The sequence below is a fragment of the Urocampus carinirostris genome, chromosome 10 (assembly GCF_059441175.1).
Source record: "Urocampus carinirostris isolate Australia breed hairy pipefish chromosome 10, RoL_Ucar_1.0, whole genome shotgun sequence".
Lineage (NCBI taxonomy): Eukaryota > Metazoa > Chordata > Actinopteri > Syngnathiformes > Syngnathidae > Urocampus > Urocampus carinirostris.
The window spans coordinates 44,248,132-44,268,912 of record NC_142358.1 but is presented as its reverse complement, the minus strand read 5'-3'; the positions used below and the strand labels follow the sequence as shown (position 1 = coordinate 44,268,912).

Genomic DNA, 20,781 nt, shown 5'->3' with positions numbered 1-20,781 from the left:
TCAGCGGAAGAAAAAGAGACAACGTGAGGTATGAGAGAGAGAGAGAGAGAGAGAGAGAGAAGGAAAGAGAATTAAAGTGTAAATTAGAGAGAGAAAATCAACAGAGAGCAAGACAGAGAAAAAGAAAGAGTGAGAGAGTGAGAGAGAAATAGAGAAAAGAGAAAAGAGAAAGAGGGAGTGAACAGGAGAAAGAAAAAGAGGGAGAAATAGATCAAAAAGAAGTAAGTCAGAGAGAAATGGAGAAATACGACCACAATTCTTTTGCAAGTGTTAACGGGCTCGGGTGACATCCGGGGGAAAGATTTCAAACGACTGCTCATTTTCCTCTTGCGCTTCTCTCACTGTTGTCTCGCGGGCCGGATTTCAACCGTCGGCGGGCCCGATCCGGCCCGCCGGCCGCCCGTTCGACCCCCGCGGCCTAACCCGCTTCGCCGTCGAATCCGACGGGTTAGCTTTGAATAAACCGAGTGGCGGCCGATGGGGGCGCGGCCACGTTGTTGAAATTCAAGCCGGAAAGGATTTCTAAAACCCTCCGCCCTAAAAACAGGACAGGAAAGGGTCGGACAGGACGAAAAACGCCAGAATAAAAAAAAAGAAAGGAATCCGAGAAAAGGAAGCCTTGAAAATCCTGCGCTTCGGTCTTCCGTGACTTGAAAGATGCTATCGGAATGCGGTCCGGGGGACTTTATAAGTCCGGATTAGGGGTGGCCAAACTGCAGCCCGCGGGCCGGACGGGGCCCGCCGGGCTCTTCTATTCAAAATGGTCGACTATATAACAGCGATATATAGAAGAGTCAATAGAGTAGTAGCAATCAAAGAACGGGTGTTTGCTGCCAAATTTGTCTCCGTACCGCTACAAAAATACTAGAAAATGGCGACGCCGCTCACTATCCGCTCGGATGCTCGAAAACGGGGACCTCCTGTACGTTCTGATAAGAAAGGATTTCCAGTCAAATCGAGTCCTATTTATTTGTGACGCCCTTGATCACACGGTGTCTCAAAAAGCTGAAGAGAGACGCAAGAGAGAACTACATAAAGACAGGACGAGAAGAAGAGAGAATGAAAGAAAGGACAAAATCAAGAGAGAAAGAAAGAATGAAGGAAGGAAGAGGGAAGCAAGAGAGAACTACATAAAGACAGGACGGGAGGAAGAGAAGATGAAAGAAAGGACAAAATCAAGAGAGAAAGAAAGAAGGAAGGAAGGATGAGAGAAGTAAGAAAGTAAGTGAGAAAGGTCAAAGGACGAGATAAATACAGAAAGAAGGAAGAGAAAAAGAAAGAAAGAATGAAGAGGAAAAAAGACGAAAGGAGCGAGAGAGGAAAACGAGAGCGAGAAAGAGAAGGACGGCGAGAAGGAAAGAAAGGAAGAAAGGAAAGAAAGGAACAGAGGAAGGAGGTGAAGTGCATTGAAAGTGTGGAAACGTTCTCATGACAATTGTAAATCATTAGAAATAATTCCTGTATTTAGAGTCGTAACCGACGAGTTGCCGATGATGGACGAGTCTCCTCCAAAGTTTCACGACACTACAAAAAAGTACTCGAGTACTACAATATGGATATATGACCGGAGAAGACGGTAATATTCCAAAAGAGACTCCTTGGAAACGTTTACAGAAATACTACATGGAGGCGCTACAACACCGGTGTCAATCAGGCGGCCCGCGGGCCAGATCGGGCCCGCAAAGGGATTGACCCTGGCCCGCCAGACAACACTCGGAGAAGCGCAAGAGAAAGACGAGCCGCAGGTTGAAATAGGTCCACTTGATGTTGCCGAAGAAAGGTGCCTTCTTTTTCTCTCTATCTCTTTCTCTCTCTCTCTCTCTCCCCCCCTCTTTTCCACCCCTTTACTCCCACTCTCTGTCTCTTTCACTCTCCGTGTCTCTCTTTTTCTCTCCTTTCTCTCTCTGTGTCTTTCTAACTTCATATTTTCCTTTTCTCTCTTTTCTCTTTCTCTCTTCCTACCCTCTGCGCTTTCTTTTCTTTTCCTTCTGTCTTTCTATTTCTCTTTGGATTTCTTTCTTCCTTTCCCTTTCTTTTCCCCCTCTCTCACGACTTTTTATCTTTTGTTTCTCTCCCTCTCCCTCCCTCTCTTCCTTTGTCCTGCCCACTCTCCCTCTTTCTCTTATTTCTTGATCTCTCTTTTTCTTTCTCTTTCATCTATTAGTCCGGCCCCTGACAGAATGTTTGTTCTATCGTGTGGCCCCCCCAAGTTCAAATGACTTTGACTCCCCAGCACTACAATCATTCAAAAATACTTGTACACACATATATATATATATATCTCAATTGTTTCTTTTCCCTTGCCCTGGTGTCGCCTCTAGATGAGGGGACACCCTCGGAACGCTTCTCGTGATTTAAGGGCCAAACCGAGAATAAAAAGAATAGAATAGAAATACTCCAAAATGAAAGTCCACCGGAACCGTGAAGATACTAGAAGGAAAGGGACTGAAGCTTGTTTTTATGGCCATCAAAGGGGCCGAGTGGGCGGGGCTTGCGGAGGGATGACGTCAGGACAGGGCCCGGGGTGCGTTCGCGAGTATGCGCGGGGGTCGCGCCACGGGCGGGGCAGGCGGGGCTCGTCACAAGACCCGAAAGCGCTGCAAAGAGGGAGAGAGAGAGAGAGAAAGCGGAGAGGACACCGGTGCCGTGCACGCGGGAAGACGAGCGGGAGGAGGAGCCCGAGCACGCACGCGCGCACCATCACGCACTCGCGCACGCCCACCCACCCGGGGAGGATGGGCATCGGGACGGCTCGTCGGTAGCGCTTTTGTCGCTTCGCCTCCCAAAATGAGCGTCGCGCTGCAGGAGCTCCGCAACACGGTGAGGACGCGCGAGCGAGCGCGCGTGCACGGTCGACGCGACGTCACGCCGAGGCCGCGCGAGGATGACGTCACGTCACCGTCACCATAGCGACGAGCGCTCCGGCCTCCGCTCGGGAGCTCTGCCGTGACGTCATCCTAGCATCATTTTGGCCTGCGTGCTAGCGAAAGCTCTTTTCGTTTCTGGTTCCGATGGACTGGATGTCGGCGGGGGAGGGGGCTATGGGGGGCTATGGGGGGCGTGCCCCTCTAGATGTGGCCCGATGAGCTCTGTCGAGGGGCCATTTCAGGTGCGGAGCAGGGGTGGGCAAACTAAAGCCTGCGGGCCGCCTCTCGGGTTCTTTCCTTTGGCCCGCCAAGCAATATACAAAACGGTACTACAAATATGATAAATACACATGACTTTTGGCTGATGTTAGTGTGTAAAATCGAAAAGTGTGAAGCGCATTGTAAAGCGCTTTGGGAGGTCTTCATTGACTTGAAAAGCGCTCTAGAAATGCAGACTATTTACATTCATGAAATGCTTTTTGGGTGCCCGCTCGGACCCATTCTGTGTCTGCAACCAAAATATTACGACACAAGTACTCCAAAATGACTGAAAAACGGGGACTGAATATATTATTCAGCCTACACAATTGAAAAATGGATGGGTCTCTCAGGAAGCGTCCTCTTATGGTTCAGATCCTACCTCTCAGATAGGACGCACAGTGTTAAATGACATCTGGGCCCTGTAGTGTTACCTGTGGTGTTCCGCAGGGTTCAGTACTTGGCCCCCTTCTTTTCAGCATTGACATGCTTCCATGAGGTGATATTTGCAATAGTCTTTGATCCGTGCAGCCCTTTGAGACTCTTTGTGATAAAGGGCCAAACAAATAAACAGGACTTGACTTGACTTGAAGGAGAAAAAAATACTATAGAAATACTCCAAAAAATAGAGCCACAGTAAATATGGAAAGCGGTGACTGAACCATTTCAAGGCAGTGGAGTGTTTCCGACGCATATTTTTTCCGATTTCGGCCGGCGTTTTTCATGATAGTTGGGCCTATCCTGTCCTTCCTCACGGAAAAGAGAGTATCATTTTTGGGGGGGAGTTTGGAGGGCTGGCGAGCAACCCCCTGAACAAGGGCCGGTGACGCCCATGGCTCAGTTTGTTTAGCCAGGGAGCACTTCCTGTCGGCATCCCTCAACTTCCTGTCCTAGGGAACGCGCCCAACTTCCTGCAAAACAAAACCAGAAGACCCCCCCGATTCCCTCGCTGCCCTCCCAGCATCCTCCGCTCTCTTTTTCCAGTCGCGTGATTGGTTCTCCACTTCTTTGCGCTTCTTCTTTGTAGATGGCCGTCGCTCGGTCGGTATCGGGCTGCGCGGAAAGAAAAAAAGAGGCCTTCTTTTTGGATGATACGGCAGGGGTCAGGAAAAGGTTTGTTCCGTGGCTTTTCCTCATAAAAGTGTTTCAACCAGAAGGATTATTTTGCGATTTACAAATCCTAACGACTAGAGCGGGTGTGACAAAGTCAGTTTGATGCCAGACTTGGGGTTTTTGGGGGATGCTTGGGGGGGTGGGTTAGGCTTAGGGTTAGGGTTAGCTAACCCTAACCCCATCATTAAAATCATTCAGCCCACCCTACAAATGACAATCGCCGACGAGAAGGGATCTTTTGGAAGCGCTTCACATTTTCATTCACAAAGAATCGGATTCCAAAAACTCTTTACAGATGTCGAATTACAAGCGAGCCACGCTGGAAGAGGACGAAACGTCGGAGGCGGCGGGCGAAGGTTCCTCGTCTCCCGACAGGATGGAGGTCAGTGAAGGTAGCGCCGGTTCAAAGACCCTGACGGCGGTCCGAAAAAGTTTTGCCCGTCCCCCTCAGGTGGGTTTCGCCAAGACCGGCAGCGTCTTAGCGGGTCGAAGAACCAGGACGGAGCTGGTTCTGGCTGTCCTGCTGTCGGTCAGCCTGCTGGCCCTGACCGCGTGCCTGCTGGTCCTCGGACTGGCCTTCAGTCCAGGTGAGACGCAAGAGCGCCCCCCCCCTTTGGTTCGGAGGGATTCCAATTGGGTGGGTGCGGTCGGGGCCTCTTTATGCCTTCTTCTACGTTAAACACAAGCATTGTTTTTGTCTTCTTTTGTGCGGTAGGCCACCGTTGTCTCCTAACCCTTTAACCCACTAACCCATTAGCCCACCCTCTAACCTCAAGCGTCTCTCATTTAAACCCTTCCTAAGCTCTACCTCCCAACCCTCTAACTAACCCTAACCATTTAACCCTTTGACCTTAATCATCCCAAACTCAAAACCCTTACCCTCTAACCCTAAACCTATACTCCAACACTTCTAACTCTAACCCTCTCTGATCCTGACCCTTCCTAAACTTTTCGCACTGAACCCTCTCACCTTACCCCCATTACTCTAACTCTATCCAACCTTAAACCTCAACCCTTTAACCTTAACCCTGTCAAACCATAACCCCTAACAATCTAACCCTCTAAACCCAACGTTAACCCCACTAACCATAACACTTTAACACCTTAACCTTCTAACCCTAACCCGATCTAATTCTAACCCTTTCCAGCCCTCTAGCCCCTAACCCCTTTAACCTAAGCCAGCTAACCCTAACCTTAACCCTTTAACACCAATTTTTTAACCTAATCCAAACCATCTCAAACCATAACTCCTAACCCTCTAACCCTGACATCAAACCTCTCAAACTCTAACATCTAACCCTCGAACCTTAGCCCCCCTAACACCCTAACCTCTAACCCAAAACCCTCTCTAATTCCAACTGTTCCTAACCTTCTAGCCCCTAACCCTCTAACTCAGACCCCATAACCCTAACCTTCCAACCCTAATCCTTCCCCCTTTAAACTTAACTTCCTCAAAACCTTAACACTCTAACCCTCTAAACCTAACTTTAACCCCTCTAACCATAACACCCAAACCATCTAACTCTAAACCTCTCTAATCCTAACCCTTCCTAATCCTCTAGCCCCTAACCCTTCAACACTAACCCCCTAACCATCTAATCCTGAACCTTACCACTTTAACCTCTAAAACCCTAACCCCTAACACTCTAAATCTTACCTTAATCCCCGGCCCCTAAACCTCTAACCACAAGGTGGTCTCGCTACCAATAAATTCATCACTTTTGGTAGTAAAAATCCAGTAAGCCAAAAGCTGCAGACGCTGGAGAAAATCAAAAGGTTGGAAAAGGCTGCAAGTTCTTGCGGTCACCAAGTGGTTTTGGCACCCGGAAGTAAGGCTAACCGCGCGTGGTCCGGGGGGTTCAGGTGCCGGCGGCGTTTGTTTGACCGAGGCGTGCGTGAAGGTGGCCAGCCAGATGGTGGAGGCCATGGACCGCAACGCAGACCCCTGCCAAGACTTCTACCAGTTTGCCTGCGGCGGATGGATGCGCAAAAACCCGCTACCGGACGGGAGATCTCGCTGGTCCACTTTCAACAGCATCTGGGACCACAACCAGGCCCTCCTCAAGCACCTATTGGGTGAGACACGGTTTCGTACAGCTGCTTCCAAATCCTTGAAAATTCTTGAATTTTAATGTTATTTTTTAAAGGATTGAAACGCCAATGCATTTTGAGGGAATGCTTGAAATTGTTGCCATGTTTCTCAACAAGTTGGCTTCAAAAGGATGACGGCAATGCCCTCTGGTGGCTTCACTTTGCCATTGATTTATTTAGTGGAGTCCATTTCAATTCAAGTCCGGCTGCAACCTTTGAGCTGTGCTTAAAAAGTTGTAAAAGATTTGGTCTTTTACGTGTTATCAATGCCCAACGGAGTTCAAAGAGCCTCTATCTTTTTCCTCCCACGTCTGTCTGCTCTTATCTTACTTTTAACACGGTTCTTCTGGGGTGTGCGACACATTAGGAAGCATATATGGCGGGATGAGGGGTGGAGAGTGATTTCATGCTGAATCCTGTTTTTTTTTTTTGTTAGTGTCGCCTGAGAATAGTAAAATTAGAAAAGGCCCGTTTCAAATACAGTCCAAACCCTAACTCGAAAACCCGAAAAGATGAAAAAGGAACAGATTATTAGTACTTGAGGAATGAGCTGACGGAGGCTGCGATCATGACTCGAAGCCAGGAGATGGTGGCAGAGAGCCGTAACATTTCAAGTTCCAGACAGCAACGTTAACCTGGTAAGAAAATAGAAATATTATGTTGTTATCAAACTGTGTGCGCTACTCGGTAACAAAAAGTATCACGACGCTTGAAAAAGTTTGAGGAACCCTGATGTAGAGTAACACGCTTAAGACAATTTTCAAGTATTATTTCATGTTGAAATACGCAGAGTACAATAGATAGACATGAGCCAAAGGGACACCAGTAAGCCGGCTTCCATGACAACTGTTAGCTCTGTCACCTCGCATCACAATAAGGGAGAAAAGACATTCATTTCAGCTCATGAGGAGATGCAATCAGTTCATCTGAGCAGGACCTGAGCAACTCCTCTATTTTATGACAACCAGTTCAATCACAGAGTTTTTTTTTTTTGGGGGGGGGGGGGGGTTGGGGGAAAGACACCATTGTCGACAAAACAAGGGATCCCAAAAACAGTACAACATAGGAAGGCACCTTGTGTCACGAACCAGGAACGGAGACAGGACCCAGTGGCGTTCGTTTACTCGGTTTTATTGATAAGAAGAAGAGGAGATGCGGAAGTGTCTAGCGAGGAGGATCGGAGACAGGCGAGAATTACGAGTCGCTGGCCGGGACTGGAGAGCAAAGGCGGTGTCGAGTTCGTAAACTAAGTCGGTAGCAGGAGACAGGCAGGTAACGGGGCAAAACAGGTCAGGTAACAGGCAGGCAGAACGGGGCGAGTCAGGTCCGGAAATAGGTTGGCAACAAAGATCAGGCAGAAAAAAGCCGGGCAGGAACAGAGTCAGACGAAAAGGCTTACTGAGCTGGTAGCAACAGTTCGCAACGATCTAACGGCTTCCTCTTGGAAGGCGGGGGTTTAAATAGAGAGCATCGGCCAATCAGCTGTCCGGGGTGTTGGCGCCAATCAAGCAGTCGCAGGTGCTCTCAATCGGCAATCATGACACCTTGACTCTCCAGGCAAACGATTGAGAAGAGCCATCGATGATAAGAGTCTTTAAAGAAAGGAAATACTTTACTCCACTTTCAAATTTCCCAATATTCCCAATATTTGTAGCAGAAGCATTATAGATTTACCATAATCCGTTAGCCTGAGCGTAAGTCTGAAAACAAAGCGTTCTTGCCTACATAGACCTAAAAGTGAACCTATGCCACCCCACGGATGAAACCAAAATAACAAAGACACATGTACATTTTGGCTTCTTCAATGACTCACCGCCTACCGACAGAATGCCGTCCAGCTATCCGCTCCGTTGGCTGATCCAGTTTCTCTGAGACTCAGGACAGTCCGTCCATATCCAAAGATATCTACGCTGGAGCCGCACGGCTTCCGCCATTTTACTAGCATCCTCCGTTAGCCGTAGGAATTGGGCTATCGATCGCAGGCCGGACAAAAGGGACGTTCAGTTCACAGGGGTCCCCATCCATCTCTTGACCTTTTTACCGAGAACTGACGAGAGAAAGTTCTGAGTTCAAATTTAGGAGTTTCAAAAGAAAGGGTCAGCTTGCCAGATTACGGATCGGGACGGCACCGACCGCGGTTTTTCTTCCAGAGAACGGCACCTTCAACGGTAGCAGCGAGGCCGAGAAAAAGACGCAGTCCTACTACCTGTCCTGTCTCAACACGGCGAAGATCCAAGACTTGGGAGCCCGGCCCCTGGTGGACCTCATTGCCAAAGTAATGTCGGCCCCCCGAGTTCTTGCCGTGGTTTTCCTACAAAGGTCTTTGTGGCCCCCTAGGTGGGGGGCTGGAACCTGACAGGGGCCTGGGACAAGGACAACTTCATGGAGGTCCTGAAGACGGTTTCGGGTCCGTTCCGGGCCCAGCCCTTCTTCAGCGTGGCCGTCAGCACCGACCCGAAAAATTCCAACAGCAACGTCATACAGGTGCCTCGCTGCCGCCGCCGTTTCATTACTAACTGACTGACCGGTCGGCTGTCGGTTGACTGACCGGTTGACTGAGTGTTAATTGGTTAATCGACTAGTTGGTTGGTCGACTGATGGATTGAGCGACACCCGGAAAGCGACTCAGCATAGCAAAGTCAAGCATTGCCATTGTACTCCTCTGTTAAGTTTATCACCTTACTTATTTCAGCTCATGAGGAGATGTAATCAGTTCCGGACCTGATTGTCATCTGACCAGAACCTCAGCAGCTCCTCTATTTCATGACATATAATTCAGTCAGAGAGTGGTTGGGGGAGGGGAATTCCAACACATCGAGGACACACCATCATAAAAGAAGGAACATCAAACAGACCGAAGTAACACAAACACGACTCCTTAGACAAATAGTTTATTTGTCGAGTGGTTTGCAAGGTGATATCGCTCTTTGAAGTAAGGAAACGCGACTCAACGGCGAGGTTGTCTGTGATGCGGAATATTCGTAGTCTACGCATTATAAATGGACAATAATCCTAACATTCTCCCAATCAGGTGGACCAATCGGGGCTCTTCCTGCCATCCCGGGACTATTACCTGAACAAGACAGCCAACGACAAGGTGAGGGGGTGGACTCTCGCTCGCGATCGGCCGACGTCACGATCGAGCTCCCTCGTCTCGCCCGCCAGGTGCTGCGGGCGTACCTGGACTACATGGTGGAGCTGGGGAGGCTTTTGGGGGCGGAGTCCGGGGCGGCCTCGGAGCAGATGCGGCAGATTTTGGACTTTGAGACGCGATTGGCCAATATCACCGTCCCTCAGGATCAGAGGCGGGACGAGGAAAAACTCTACCACAAGGTCACCATCGCAGAGATGCAGGTGAGGCGCGCCGAGGGCGGAGCTCAGTGGGCGGGGCTTAACGGGTGGGTGGAGCGCGACGGAAACTCCTGACACTCCCACGTACGTGACGTCACAAATCAGCTTAAGGGGCAAAACATCGATCCCGTGTGACACAATACAACAAACAAGATAAATGACACCACGGGCAACTAAATACTCGACAAGATGCACGACAAAAACGTAACAAACTACACGACAAAATAATGACGCAATACCGATAAGATCGACAACAAATTAAAATACAGAAATAAGTGACATCGTATGTGACAAAATATGATGATAAAATACACAACAATGACAAAATACACACGAAATACACGACAAGTACGTAAGAAAATACAGAAAAAAGGGACTCAAACACCAGAATAATACAGGCAACCGACGCTAAATGGCAAATGAACCGCATAATGGCGGCCCCTCCCCCCTTTTAGATGCAGATCACCGTGGCAACAGTTGCTACGTGCACCGGTTACCTGCCCGCATCCCCCGTTACGCTGCGTTTTCACCAACGCAACACAAAACACGTGGGATGGAGGGATGACTACCACGGATGAAACCAGAGAAAAGAAAGAAGAAAAAAAAGAATAGAAAATGTAATACTTAAATACTTAAACAACTGTTGATTGACAAGCGCTGGTCACAAACCAGAACAGGAAACACGAAGAAGAACCCAATCGCGTTACGTTACTCACAGTTTATTGGGGAGAAGAGGAACGAGCGCACGCTCGATCCGGGGATCGCCGGTCGCGGAAGTAGATCGATCGGAACGAGGAAGTGGTCGAGATCCAACAGATCGAGCGAGAACAAAACAGGAGCAAAACACAAGCAAAAACGGAGATTCGTAGGGCTTGGCAAAACAAGAGCAAAAAACACAGGCAAAACGGGGATTCACAGTGCTTGACGTATCATCACAGAGTTTAGCAGGAGTTTCGCAGACGCTCCGACCCAAGGTGACTCACAAGACAGCGTTTAAGTAGTGACAGGGAGCAATCTGTCAGCGCGTTTCAGCTGGTGTCCACGGGCGGGGCCATTTGGGCGCCCTGGCAACCATGACAGACACTGGTGCCACATGGCAGGGACCAATCGGGTGCCGTGGCAACTGTGACAGCGCTCGCATCAATGTAACTTGTTTTTGTGGGCGGGGCAGACTTTGGCGCCGGCCGTGGATTGGCTGGACCTGTTGACCTCGTGCCTGTCTCCGCTGGAGCTGAACGACAGCGAGCCGGTCGTGATCTACGCGCGGGAATATTTACAGGAAGTCTCCAACCTCATCAACGGGACCGACCGCAGGTGACGCTCACGCTAGCACGTGAACGCAAGCTAACCTCGCTTGCTGAACTAGAACCCGATGCGGACTTCGGTCCAGGAGAGCGTTTCTGCTCATGCTAGCGAGTCAACCCGCGCTCACTTTTTGCTGATTTTTCAGTTTGCTGAACAACTACATGATGTGGACTTTGGTCCAGAAAAGCGTTTCCGGTCTTGATCAACGCTTCGAGAACGCTCAAGACAAACTTCTGGAAAGTCTTTACGGGACTAAGAAGGTAGGGGGCGCTATGCCGGGAAGCTCACCCGTCGGCGTCGGTTTACCCTTAATCAGATGCGATCAGTGACGTCCTTAATCCTAAACTAATGAATAGAAGTGAGTTTTAAGCCTCGATTGAAACAGTTGCACTGAGCAATGGAGAAAGCTCTTGAAGCTTTGCATTTCTTCTTGGCTCTTGGGATCACTAGCGGGACTGGCATTTTGCGAGCGAAGGTGCGGAGCAGGTATATAGGGGGGAATGAAATCTGAAAGATGTAGATAGATGTCTAGATAGATGTCTAGATAGATAGATAGCTAGATAGATAGATAGATGTCTAGATAGATGTCTAGATAGATAGATAGATAGATGGATAGATAGATAGATACTTTATTCATTCCCGTAGGGAAATTCACACTTCCAGCAGAATCCTTTTGCTGTTTAATAACAGATGAACAGGATGGCCTCAGGGTGCTGTGTTGTAGTTTAGCCACAGCGGAGTGGATGACGTCATACGCTAGGCCAAAGGTTCCACGTCCCTGCGGCAGATGGAAATCTTTGTGCCCAGGGTGACACCGCCTCATGTTCACGTAGAAAGCGACTCTGCTTCCTCTCCGCTTCCCACAGGCTTTTGTGTCTCTGTCTGTCCTAACAGCGCTGAAGCTGGGTAGCTCCAGGTAGCTCCACGTTAGCGTCTGGGATGCTAGGCACGAGGCACGTTTGCATAAAACACAGCAAACTACACTCCCTGTGCGCTTTGATGTTTTTCACCAGCAGAGCCAGTTCCTCGGTCTTATTTGGTACCATGATTACGGACGGTTCCGAAGACTTATAAATGCCGCTAGCCGCTTAGCTAGCTCCGGCTCTGTATCCAGGATAGGGCCCCCTCATCGCGCGGGCACGATAATTCTTCAGGGCAAGGACTTGATTCCTCCAATAAATGCATTTTTGTGCGTTAAAAGCCATAAGCATAGGATAGTAGTAATCCAAAGTGTAGTTGTCGATTTGAGGGAGCAAATCCATGCATGATTTGGTATACTACCAACAGAACCTTAAAATCACATCTTTAGCAAACAGGGAGCCAATGAAGGTTAGCTAAAACGGGGCCATGTCATCAAACTTTTTTGTCTTGGTTAAAAGCCTGGCTGCAGCGTTTTGTACCAGCTGCAGGCTCTTGATTTTGGACTTCGGGAGACCGGAGAGTAGTGCATCTTAGCTGTTGGCGTGCATATTTTGGAGGCGGGCTTACGGCGATTTGCTTTTGTTTTGTGTGTTTTTGTCAGTCGTGCACGCCGCGTTGGCAGACGTGCATCGGGAACACGGACGACACGCTGGGCTTCGCTTTGGGATCGCTGTTCGTCAAAGAAACCTTCGACAAGAACAGCAAGGACGCCGTGAGTCTCGCGGGACATTTTCATGTCCTGCTTTCTTCACGGAGAAATAGCGACAAATGGATGCCATCAAAATCAATGCACACGTCAATAAACCATGACATACTTAATCCTTAGAGCAGGGTTTCCCAAGCTTTTTCAAGCGTCCCGCTACTTTTTGTTACTCATGAGCGCAAAGGTCACCCACTTTCGTATGTGTTTCCAAAATAGCAACTTAGCTTAGATGGCTCGCTAATTAGCAAAAAAAAAAGCTTGGAAGTTAGCTCGAAAAGTCAACAGGTAAAAAAACTAAAAGGTAGCTAGATAGTTTGCTAAAAAATTTAACAGGTAGATTGATAGTTAGCTAGAAATGTAAACAGGTCAAACACTAAAAGGGAGCTAGATAGTTATCTTAAAGAGTAAAAAGCCATCCATACAGACAGATGGACGGCTAAAAAGAAAGCTAGACCGCTAACTAGAAAGGAGGCCACAATTTAGCTTGCTAACTAGCAAAAAAGATGAATGTTAGCTAGAAAGCGTGCAAAAAAAACAAAAGCTTGCCAGATAGCTAGCCAAAAAAACATCACATTTTTTGCTCATTTGCTTCATAATATCCATCAATTGGAACAAGTTTTGTCAGGACCAGAAGGGAGACGGGACCCAATTGCGTTAGGTTTCTCATAAGTTTTATTGGAGGAAAGAGAAAGGGCTGTGCCCGCAGTCCGGTGTCGCTGCACGCGGGAAGCAAGTCGCTCTGAACGCGGAAGTGGATCTTCCGTGGCGAGCGATGGCGGTGTCGGGAATGGAAAACGGGTCAGTAGCTGGTACAGGAGGGCAAAAACGCGGTCGGGGTCGGAAGCGAGTCGAATGCGGTCAGGGACAAAAAAGGTCGAATGCCGGGACGGGAGAGTAGACGAGATCAGGATCAAAAACGGGTCGAAGCCCAAGGACAGACAGGAGCAAAAACAGGTTGGGAGTCAGGGTCAAAAAAGGCTAGCCTAGTGTTAACTGAGGTTCACAGACGGACTGACAGAAGGGGTTTAAATAGGGACAGGGAGCCAATCGGACTCAGAGGGCACAGGTGATTCGCATCAGTAATCATGACGAGTTTGTTCTATTTTTTGTCAAATGAACCAATCAAAAGATGAATAAATACACGGATGGATTCCCATTCTATTCTTTTAATAAATGTCTTAAAAATAATGATCAATACCCGAATAGATTTTTTTTTGTCCACGAAGCCACAGGCACATTTACAGGACCAAACTTGGAACACAAATCAGAAGGCACAGGACAGAAATGACACAATACAGGACAAAATCGATACTAAAATAAACGACACCATTTCAATTGTCTATTTTTCGAAAATATTTTTTTTGTTCTCAGGCGGAGGAAATGATCGAAGAGATCCGCTCGGCCTTCAAAAAGTCCTTGGAGCGTTTGGATTGGATGGACGAGGACACCCGAGGCGCCGCCAAAGAGAAGGTGGACGGGCGCGCTCGCGCACAGACGGCAGCGGGCGGTGCCGAAAGCGTGCTCACAGAGGTTTTTCCTCCCCCTCGTTAGGCGGATTCCATCTACGACATGATCGGTTTCCCGGAATTCATCATGGACGCCAAAGAACTGGACGACGTCTACGACGGGGTGAGCGCAGACTCTTCGGATGACATTATTTTGGCAGCCGTTTTTAAAAAAAGGCCCGTTTTGCTTTCAGTACGAGGTTTCAGAAGAAAGTTTCTTCCAGAACACCTTGAACTTCTACAACTTCTCGTCCAGAGTCATGGCGGACCAACTCAGGAAAACGCCCAACAAAGACCAGTGAGCACACAAAAAACCTTTCGCCCATTGGATAGAGTCCAAAAACTTAGCCCAAAAGGTTTGGCTTTAACTACAGTTGTGGTTTATGTTGGAGCTCAGGTAGGGTTTTGAGGATTCCACGTTACTGGTAGCTCAATTGCTAAGATGCTTGATGAACCAATTCTAGGGTTAGGGACATAGTGTCGGAGCCATGGTGAGTGGATTGGGTTAGAGGTTTGGACATAGCTAGGGTTATGGTTTTGGCCTGAGCTAGGTTAGGCGTTTAGTGCACTCACCATAACCGGTAGCTCAACTGCTAGGCTAACTGTATCATACTCGCAGGGTTATTGGTTGAATCCCCAGCAAAGGTACTACAAATTCTAGTGTTAGAGTTTTAGTGGGAGCTAGGGTTAGGGGTTTTGGTCAGAACTAGGGTTAGGGTTTTATTCGGAAGTAAGGTTCAGGCTTTGGTTGGAGTGAGGGTCAAGGTTTCGGTCCGAGTTTTGGTTAAAGCTAGCTGTAGTGTTAGGGTTTGGGTAAGGGTTAGAGTTAAGTTTGAAATTGTTGGCAGCGTGTGTAGCTTAACTGCTATGACGACTCTATTACACTCACAGTATTGTGAGTTCAATCACCAGTCGAGGCAGAACAACTTCTAAAAAAAGTCAAAACCCTAACCCTAAAATCTGTACTGCCTTGACTGGGGATCTACCCCACAACCCACTGAGTGTAACACAGGAGGCAATATTTGCTAAATGCTAGATTTGAGCAAGCATCAGCCAAAACCCTAACCCTAGAACTATAACCCTGTGTGTGGAAGACACTCTCTTCACCTGTTGAGATAGCCGCGATGATAAAAGCTCAAAAGTCTGACCCCAGCTCCAACCGAAGTCCAGGAATTTCCGTACATTTACCGTTTCTCAAAGACTTCTTCTTTGCACGTACATGCAAACCTTTGCAGAATCTCAAAAACGGGCAATTATGAATAGATTCCAAAATCTTCTTCATTGGCAAATCAATAAAACATGTGACCTTTACTCCATCAGTTTTTTTTAAATGACAGTCCTCTATACCTAACCCCTAAATTTAATCCCTAACCCCAAACCTCCAACCTTAATCCCTTAAACCTATCCCCTAACCACTAAACCATAACCTGTAACATTAACGCTAAACTTTTACCCCTAACCCCAACCTTTAACCCTAACCTGAAACAATAAATCATAACCTGTAAACCTAACCCCTAAATCCCGACCCCCAACCTTAACTCCCTAACTCCTAAACTGACACTGGTAACCATAACGCCTAAACCTAATCCCCAATCAATAACGTCCATCCCCAAACCTTAAACCCTGACCTTTAACACTAAATCGTAATTAACACTAAACCAAAACCAATAACCATATCCCCTAACCCCTTAACGGGGGTCAGCAACCAGTAGCTCCGGGTTCGGTGGCCTGGGAGTTAGGGTTGGGGGTCAGAATTTAGGAGTACAGGTTATACTTTGGTGTTTACGGGTTAGGGTTAAGGGTCGGGGGTTAGAGGTAAGGGGTTAGGGTTACAGGTATTTGTTTACTGTTTAGGGGTTAGGGTTGAAGGATTAGGGTTGGAGGTTAGGGGTTAAAGATTAGCTCTAGGAGGTTAGGGTTACAGTCAGAAACAGAGAAATGACAAGATAGCCTAGAAGTCCAATCTTAAGCGAGGATCATTCAAATAACGCAAATTTTTAAAAGTCCACTGAAACACTAAAAAAGACGACCATTTTCCACACCATAGACCAGGGGTGTCGAACTCATTCGGTTCTCAGGGGCCACCAGCTCAGTAGCCTAGATGGTAAGGCGCCCGCTTTGAGACTGGGAGGTCGGTGGTTCGCGCCCCGGCCGAGTCATTCCTAAGACTTAAAAAGTGGTCGGCGGCGCCCTCTGTTGGCTGCGGCTGCATCGGCTCGCTACAACGGGTCAGGTGCAATCGACATTTCGTTCTGTGTACATTGTTACACAGAATGACAATACAAGGAAATTATTATTATTATTATTATTATTATGAAGAAAATCCAGCTCCAGTTGCTTGGCGAGCGACGCCCGGCATTGTCGCCATCCAGTGGAGCTATTTCAAACTGCAAGTCACTTTTCTCTCAGCGTATTTTCGCGGGCCAGATCGATAGCCCGGGCGGGCCCGATCCGACCCGCGGGGCGCGTGCTCGACACCCCTGGCATGGAAGGACCCAGTTTTTGTGCGGGCCTCCACAAAATAAGAAAGGGATAAAAGTTTGGATTCTTGTTTTTTGTGGATAGGTGGAGCATGACTCCGCCCACGGTCAACGCCTACTACATGCCCACCAAGAACGGGATCGTTTTCCCGGCCGGAATCCTTCAAGCTCCTTTCTACGACCGGGACCATCCCAAGTACCTTTTACCGCGCTAGATGGCGCTATCTTCCTCTCTCGCTCCTCAAAAAAGCTCAAAAGTTGACTTTGCTAGCTTCGCCCCCTCCCCAACTTTGCCGTCTTATTTCTAGTGATGACCCTAAGAATCATACATTTGATTTCAAAGGGTCTCAGTTCATCCAGTCTGAGTGATGTTGAAGCTGGCTTTAGAGTTGGGGCAGCCAGTGCTCTGAATTAGGGTTAAGAGTTAGGGTTAAGGGTTAGGGTTAGTGGTTAAGGTAAACAGTTCAAAGTTAAGAGTTATCGTTGAGGGTTCGAATTAGGGCTTTGGGTTTCAAGCTAGGTTTAGGGTTAGGGTAGTCAGTTGTTGGAATAAGGGTTAAGATTTAGGGTTAACGGTAATGGTTTAGCGTTAAGGTTAACGATTAAGGGTTAGAGTTAGGTGTTTGGGTTTTGGGCTAAATTTGGGAATAGGGCAGTCAGCGCTTATGGTTGGGGTTAAGGTTAGGGTTTAGGGTTTTAGGAGATTCAGTGGCTTCCAGCAAGCGAATTTGGATCAAAACAAAAGTTGATCAAAGAGTGTGCCTGGTAGACTCCTTGACCCAAATGGCAAAGGACTCGTTTGAGTTCCTCAGATCGAAGGCAGGTTAGCTGGGTTCAGAAACCGACCGGCAATCCCCGCCGAGGCCAGTCTCCCATCTTCGACTGTCAACAGGTAGACAAACGGATTGGCTGCTTTGGCACGGCGACCCGAAATAGGTTAAATTCGGCGGCCGTCTCGGAGGAGCAGCAAACGCAACTTTTGCAGCTGGCTAACGTCGTAGCCTGGTTGTATTGACATTTTTTTGTGCGCTCGAGGGCTCTAAACTTCGGCGGCATCGGTGTGGTGATGGGTCACGAGCTCACGCACGCCTTCGACGACCAAGGTGAGTCAGGAGCGCCCAAAGCGTACCGGCGCTAATGCTAACGCTAGCCAAAACCGTGTGTGACATCTACGCTGTTTGGCAGAGGGAAGCTACCGGTCTAGTTCTCGCTTTCACGAGCGCTCGAATGAACAGAGAGTTCCCATTCGTTTGAACAAAAGCCGGCAATTTCATGAACAGCGGACGAGACCATTTTTTTTCCAAATCGTGTGTAGCGAAATTTCGACAGACTCTTTTCCTTTAATAATAGTCTACAGATGAAGCTTGAATAGAACATAAACAAAACAAGAATAAGATCATTAAAACAAAGAAAGATCGGAGTTAACTGGCGCCATTTAGCTAGACAACAATGTTGGTTTAATTATTCCGTTATTATCATTTGATAGAATTCCTCCTTAACGTCACACTGATATTAATGCCTAGAACCACGAGGTGGACTTTGGTTTGGCAGGTGACGGCACAGTCCGGATGTCCTCGCGGGTAGAGCCGTGAGGAATCCCGAAATGTGTGAAAGTCGCGGTCGGCGGCCGGTGGCTCCCGCGCGGTTGCCGGCTGGGTCCCGGGGTGCCGGCCGCTGGCTCCGTCAGGCTCGGGCGCTGGCCGGGCGCGGTTCTCCGGTCGCTCATTAAGTTGGCTCCGGATAACTTTTGGCCTCTTGTCAGCACGCTGGCTTCTTTCAAATCGAATTGCGGTTTGCCTGGCAGCCGGGCTCCCGGCTCCGTTTTGGCCAGCCCCCGGCGGGGATCGGTCACGGCGACCTTTGATGCGCGGGTGCGAGATAACGCCCTACCGACTCGCATTCAGCCGAATTCCGCCCCGAACGCTACGGCTCGTCTCGGGTCCGGTCGGCGACTTCGGTGCCCGTTCTGTCCGCAGCGAGTCACACGCTCTCCGTTCTCGCTAGGATTTCTTACAAATGCTGTCGGGCTCATAAGGGGAAGTTGTTTTGACGGAGCCTAGGGCGCGAGTACGACAAGGAGGGCAACCTGAAGCCGTGGTGGCGCAACTCGTCGGTGGAGGCTTTCCGGCGTCGGACGGAGTGCATGGTGGAACAGTACCGGCGCTATCCCATCAACGCCGAGAAGGTCAACGGAAAACAGACGCTGGGAGAGAACATCGCCGATAACGGAGGACTGAAGGCCGCCTACAACGTGAGTGCCTCTCTCTATCTCTCTCTCTCTCTCAGCCGATTTTGAAGACTTTGCCAGTCGGTTTGGGGACGGCGTCCGGCCGCTCTGTTATCGTCTCCAGCTAACTCTAAACTTTTGCTAACCTGCCCGTTTCAGCTTTAAATACCTATAGTAAATGTCGCTTTTGTTCTCTCTCTCTCTCTCTGTTTGTCTCTGTCTCTCTCTCTGTATCTCTCTCTCTCTCTTTCTCTCTCGCTCTCTCTTTCTCTGTTTCTCGCTTTCTCTTTCTCTCTCTCTCTCTATTTCTCTCTGTCTCTCTCTCTCTGTTCGTCTCTGTCTGTCTCTCTCTCTCTCTCTCTCTCTGTCTCTCTCTCTCTGTTTGTCTCTGTCTCTCTCTCTGTATCTCTCTCTCTCTCTCTTTCTCTCTCGCTCTCTCTTTCTGTTTCTCGCTTTCTCTTTCTCTCTCTCTCTATTTCTCTCTGTCTCTCTCTCTCTGTTCGTCTCTGTCTGTCTCTCTCTCTCTCTCTCTCTCTCTGTCTCTCTCTCTCTCTGTTTCTCTCTCTCTCTCTCTCTGTCTCTCTCTCTCTGTTTGTCTCTGTCTCTCTCTCTGTATCTCTCTCTCTCTCTCTCTTTCTCTCTCGCTCTCTCTTTCTCTGTTTCTCGCTTTCTCTTTCTCTCTCTCTCTATTTCTCTCTGTCTCTCTCTCTCTCTGTTCGTCTCTGTCTGTCTCTCTCTCTCTCTCTGTCTCTCTCTCTCTCTCTCTCTGTCTCTCTCTCAAATACGTTTTGAGAAGCTGCCGTAACATAAATCAGATCGACGAGGCTCAAAATGTGCGCGAGACGACTCGCAGGTCAAGCTCAAAACCTTTTTTCAAGTCTTCCGAAGGTCTATGTGACGTGCCGATAACTTTGTTCGGTGCCGGGTTCAAACTCACTCTCTCTTTATCACTGTCTCTCTTTTCTCTCACTCCTTCTTTCTTTCTCTCGCTCTACTAGTCGGGCCCCTGTGAGAGTTTTTTTTCCTAGCACGTAACCGCATTGAGTCGGACACCCGTGAAATAAATGAAAGAATGGATGTACTCTGTTTCGGTATGACGTGATTTCTTTCTCTAGGACATCTTTTCTTTCTCGCTACGATGTCAGGATCGGTCCTTGCGGTAGTAAAGCCTAAGCCGTTTTTCTGTCCGGTTTGCCTTCAGGCCTACCAGTCGTGGTTGGTCAAGAACGGCGAGGAGCCCCGCCTCCCCGCCGTCAACCTGACCAATCAGCAGCTCTTCTTCGTGGGCTTCGCGCAGGTGAGACCGGACAGGCCGGCGGCCACGGGGCGGAGCTTACGAAACCCCGCCTCTTTCGCAGGTGTGGTGCTCGGTGCGGACCTCGGAGAGCGCCCACGAGGGTCTGGTGACCGACCCTCACAGTCCGCCTCGTTACCGCGTGATCGGAACCCTCAGCAACTCGCCGGAATTCAGCCGGCATTTCGGATGCCCCCCGGGGACCCCCATGAACACCGGGAAGCGCTGCGAGGTCTGGTAGGGGGAAGGCCCCGCCCCCCGGCCCCAGACCCCCCCCGACACCCGTCCTCTCGCCGCCGCTTCCTTTAACTTATTTTCTTCCGGACGCCGGTCGGACCGAGCGCAAAGTTTTTGGGCTTGCGATCGCAGGCCGTTTATGAACGTGAAGAAAATAATCACCACGTGCCGAATGTGTCCTGTCCATTTCTGCCTCCTGTGTCTTGGATTCCTACCTTTGTTTCCTTGCCGCCAGGAACGATCGATCGCGTTGACCGAATAGGTTAGGGAGCCACTAGGGAGTGCCCGAGAGATGCATGCAGCTCCGGAGCTACTGGTTGCTGACCCCCGTTAAGGGGTTAGGGGATAAGGTTACCGGTTATGGTTTAGTGTTAATCATGGTTTAGTGTTAAGGGTGTAGAGTTCAAGGTTTAGGGATGGAGGTTATTG

General features: G+C 48.9%; 1 protein-coding gene across 2 annotated transcripts; it reads left to right on the top strand.

Annotated features, from left to right (window-relative positions):
• Positions 1–2,590: 2,590 nt before the first annotated feature.
• On the top strand, positions 2,591–20,521 carry ece2b (endothelin converting enzyme 2b). 2 transcript variants are annotated; one of them, XM_088346004.1, is made up of 19 exons: positions 2,591–2,820; positions 4,534–4,620; positions 4,690–4,825; positions 6,102–6,314; positions 8,480–8,604; positions 8,667–8,813; positions 9,361–9,426; positions 9,495–9,683; positions 10,852–10,994; positions 11,131–11,245; positions 12,508–12,618; positions 13,981–14,079; positions 14,161–14,238; positions 14,309–14,412; positions 16,680–16,790; positions 17,630–17,697; positions 18,655–18,845; positions 20,023–20,118; positions 20,180–20,521. In XM_088346004.1, the coding sequence occupies exons 1-19, from the start codon at positions 2,788–2,790 to the stop codon at positions 20,354–20,356; spliced, it is 2,289 nt and encodes a 762-aa protein (XP_088202130.1). In that variant the 5' UTR covers positions 2,591–2,787; the 3' UTR covers positions 20,357–20,521. The 2 variants fall into 2 exon arrangements, with proteins under 2 accessions (XP_088202130.1, XP_088202131.1); XM_088346005.1 differs by lacking the exon at positions 2,591–2,820 and adding an exon at positions 3,082–4,238.
• The last annotated feature ends 260 nt before the right edge of the window (positions 20,522–20,781 follow it).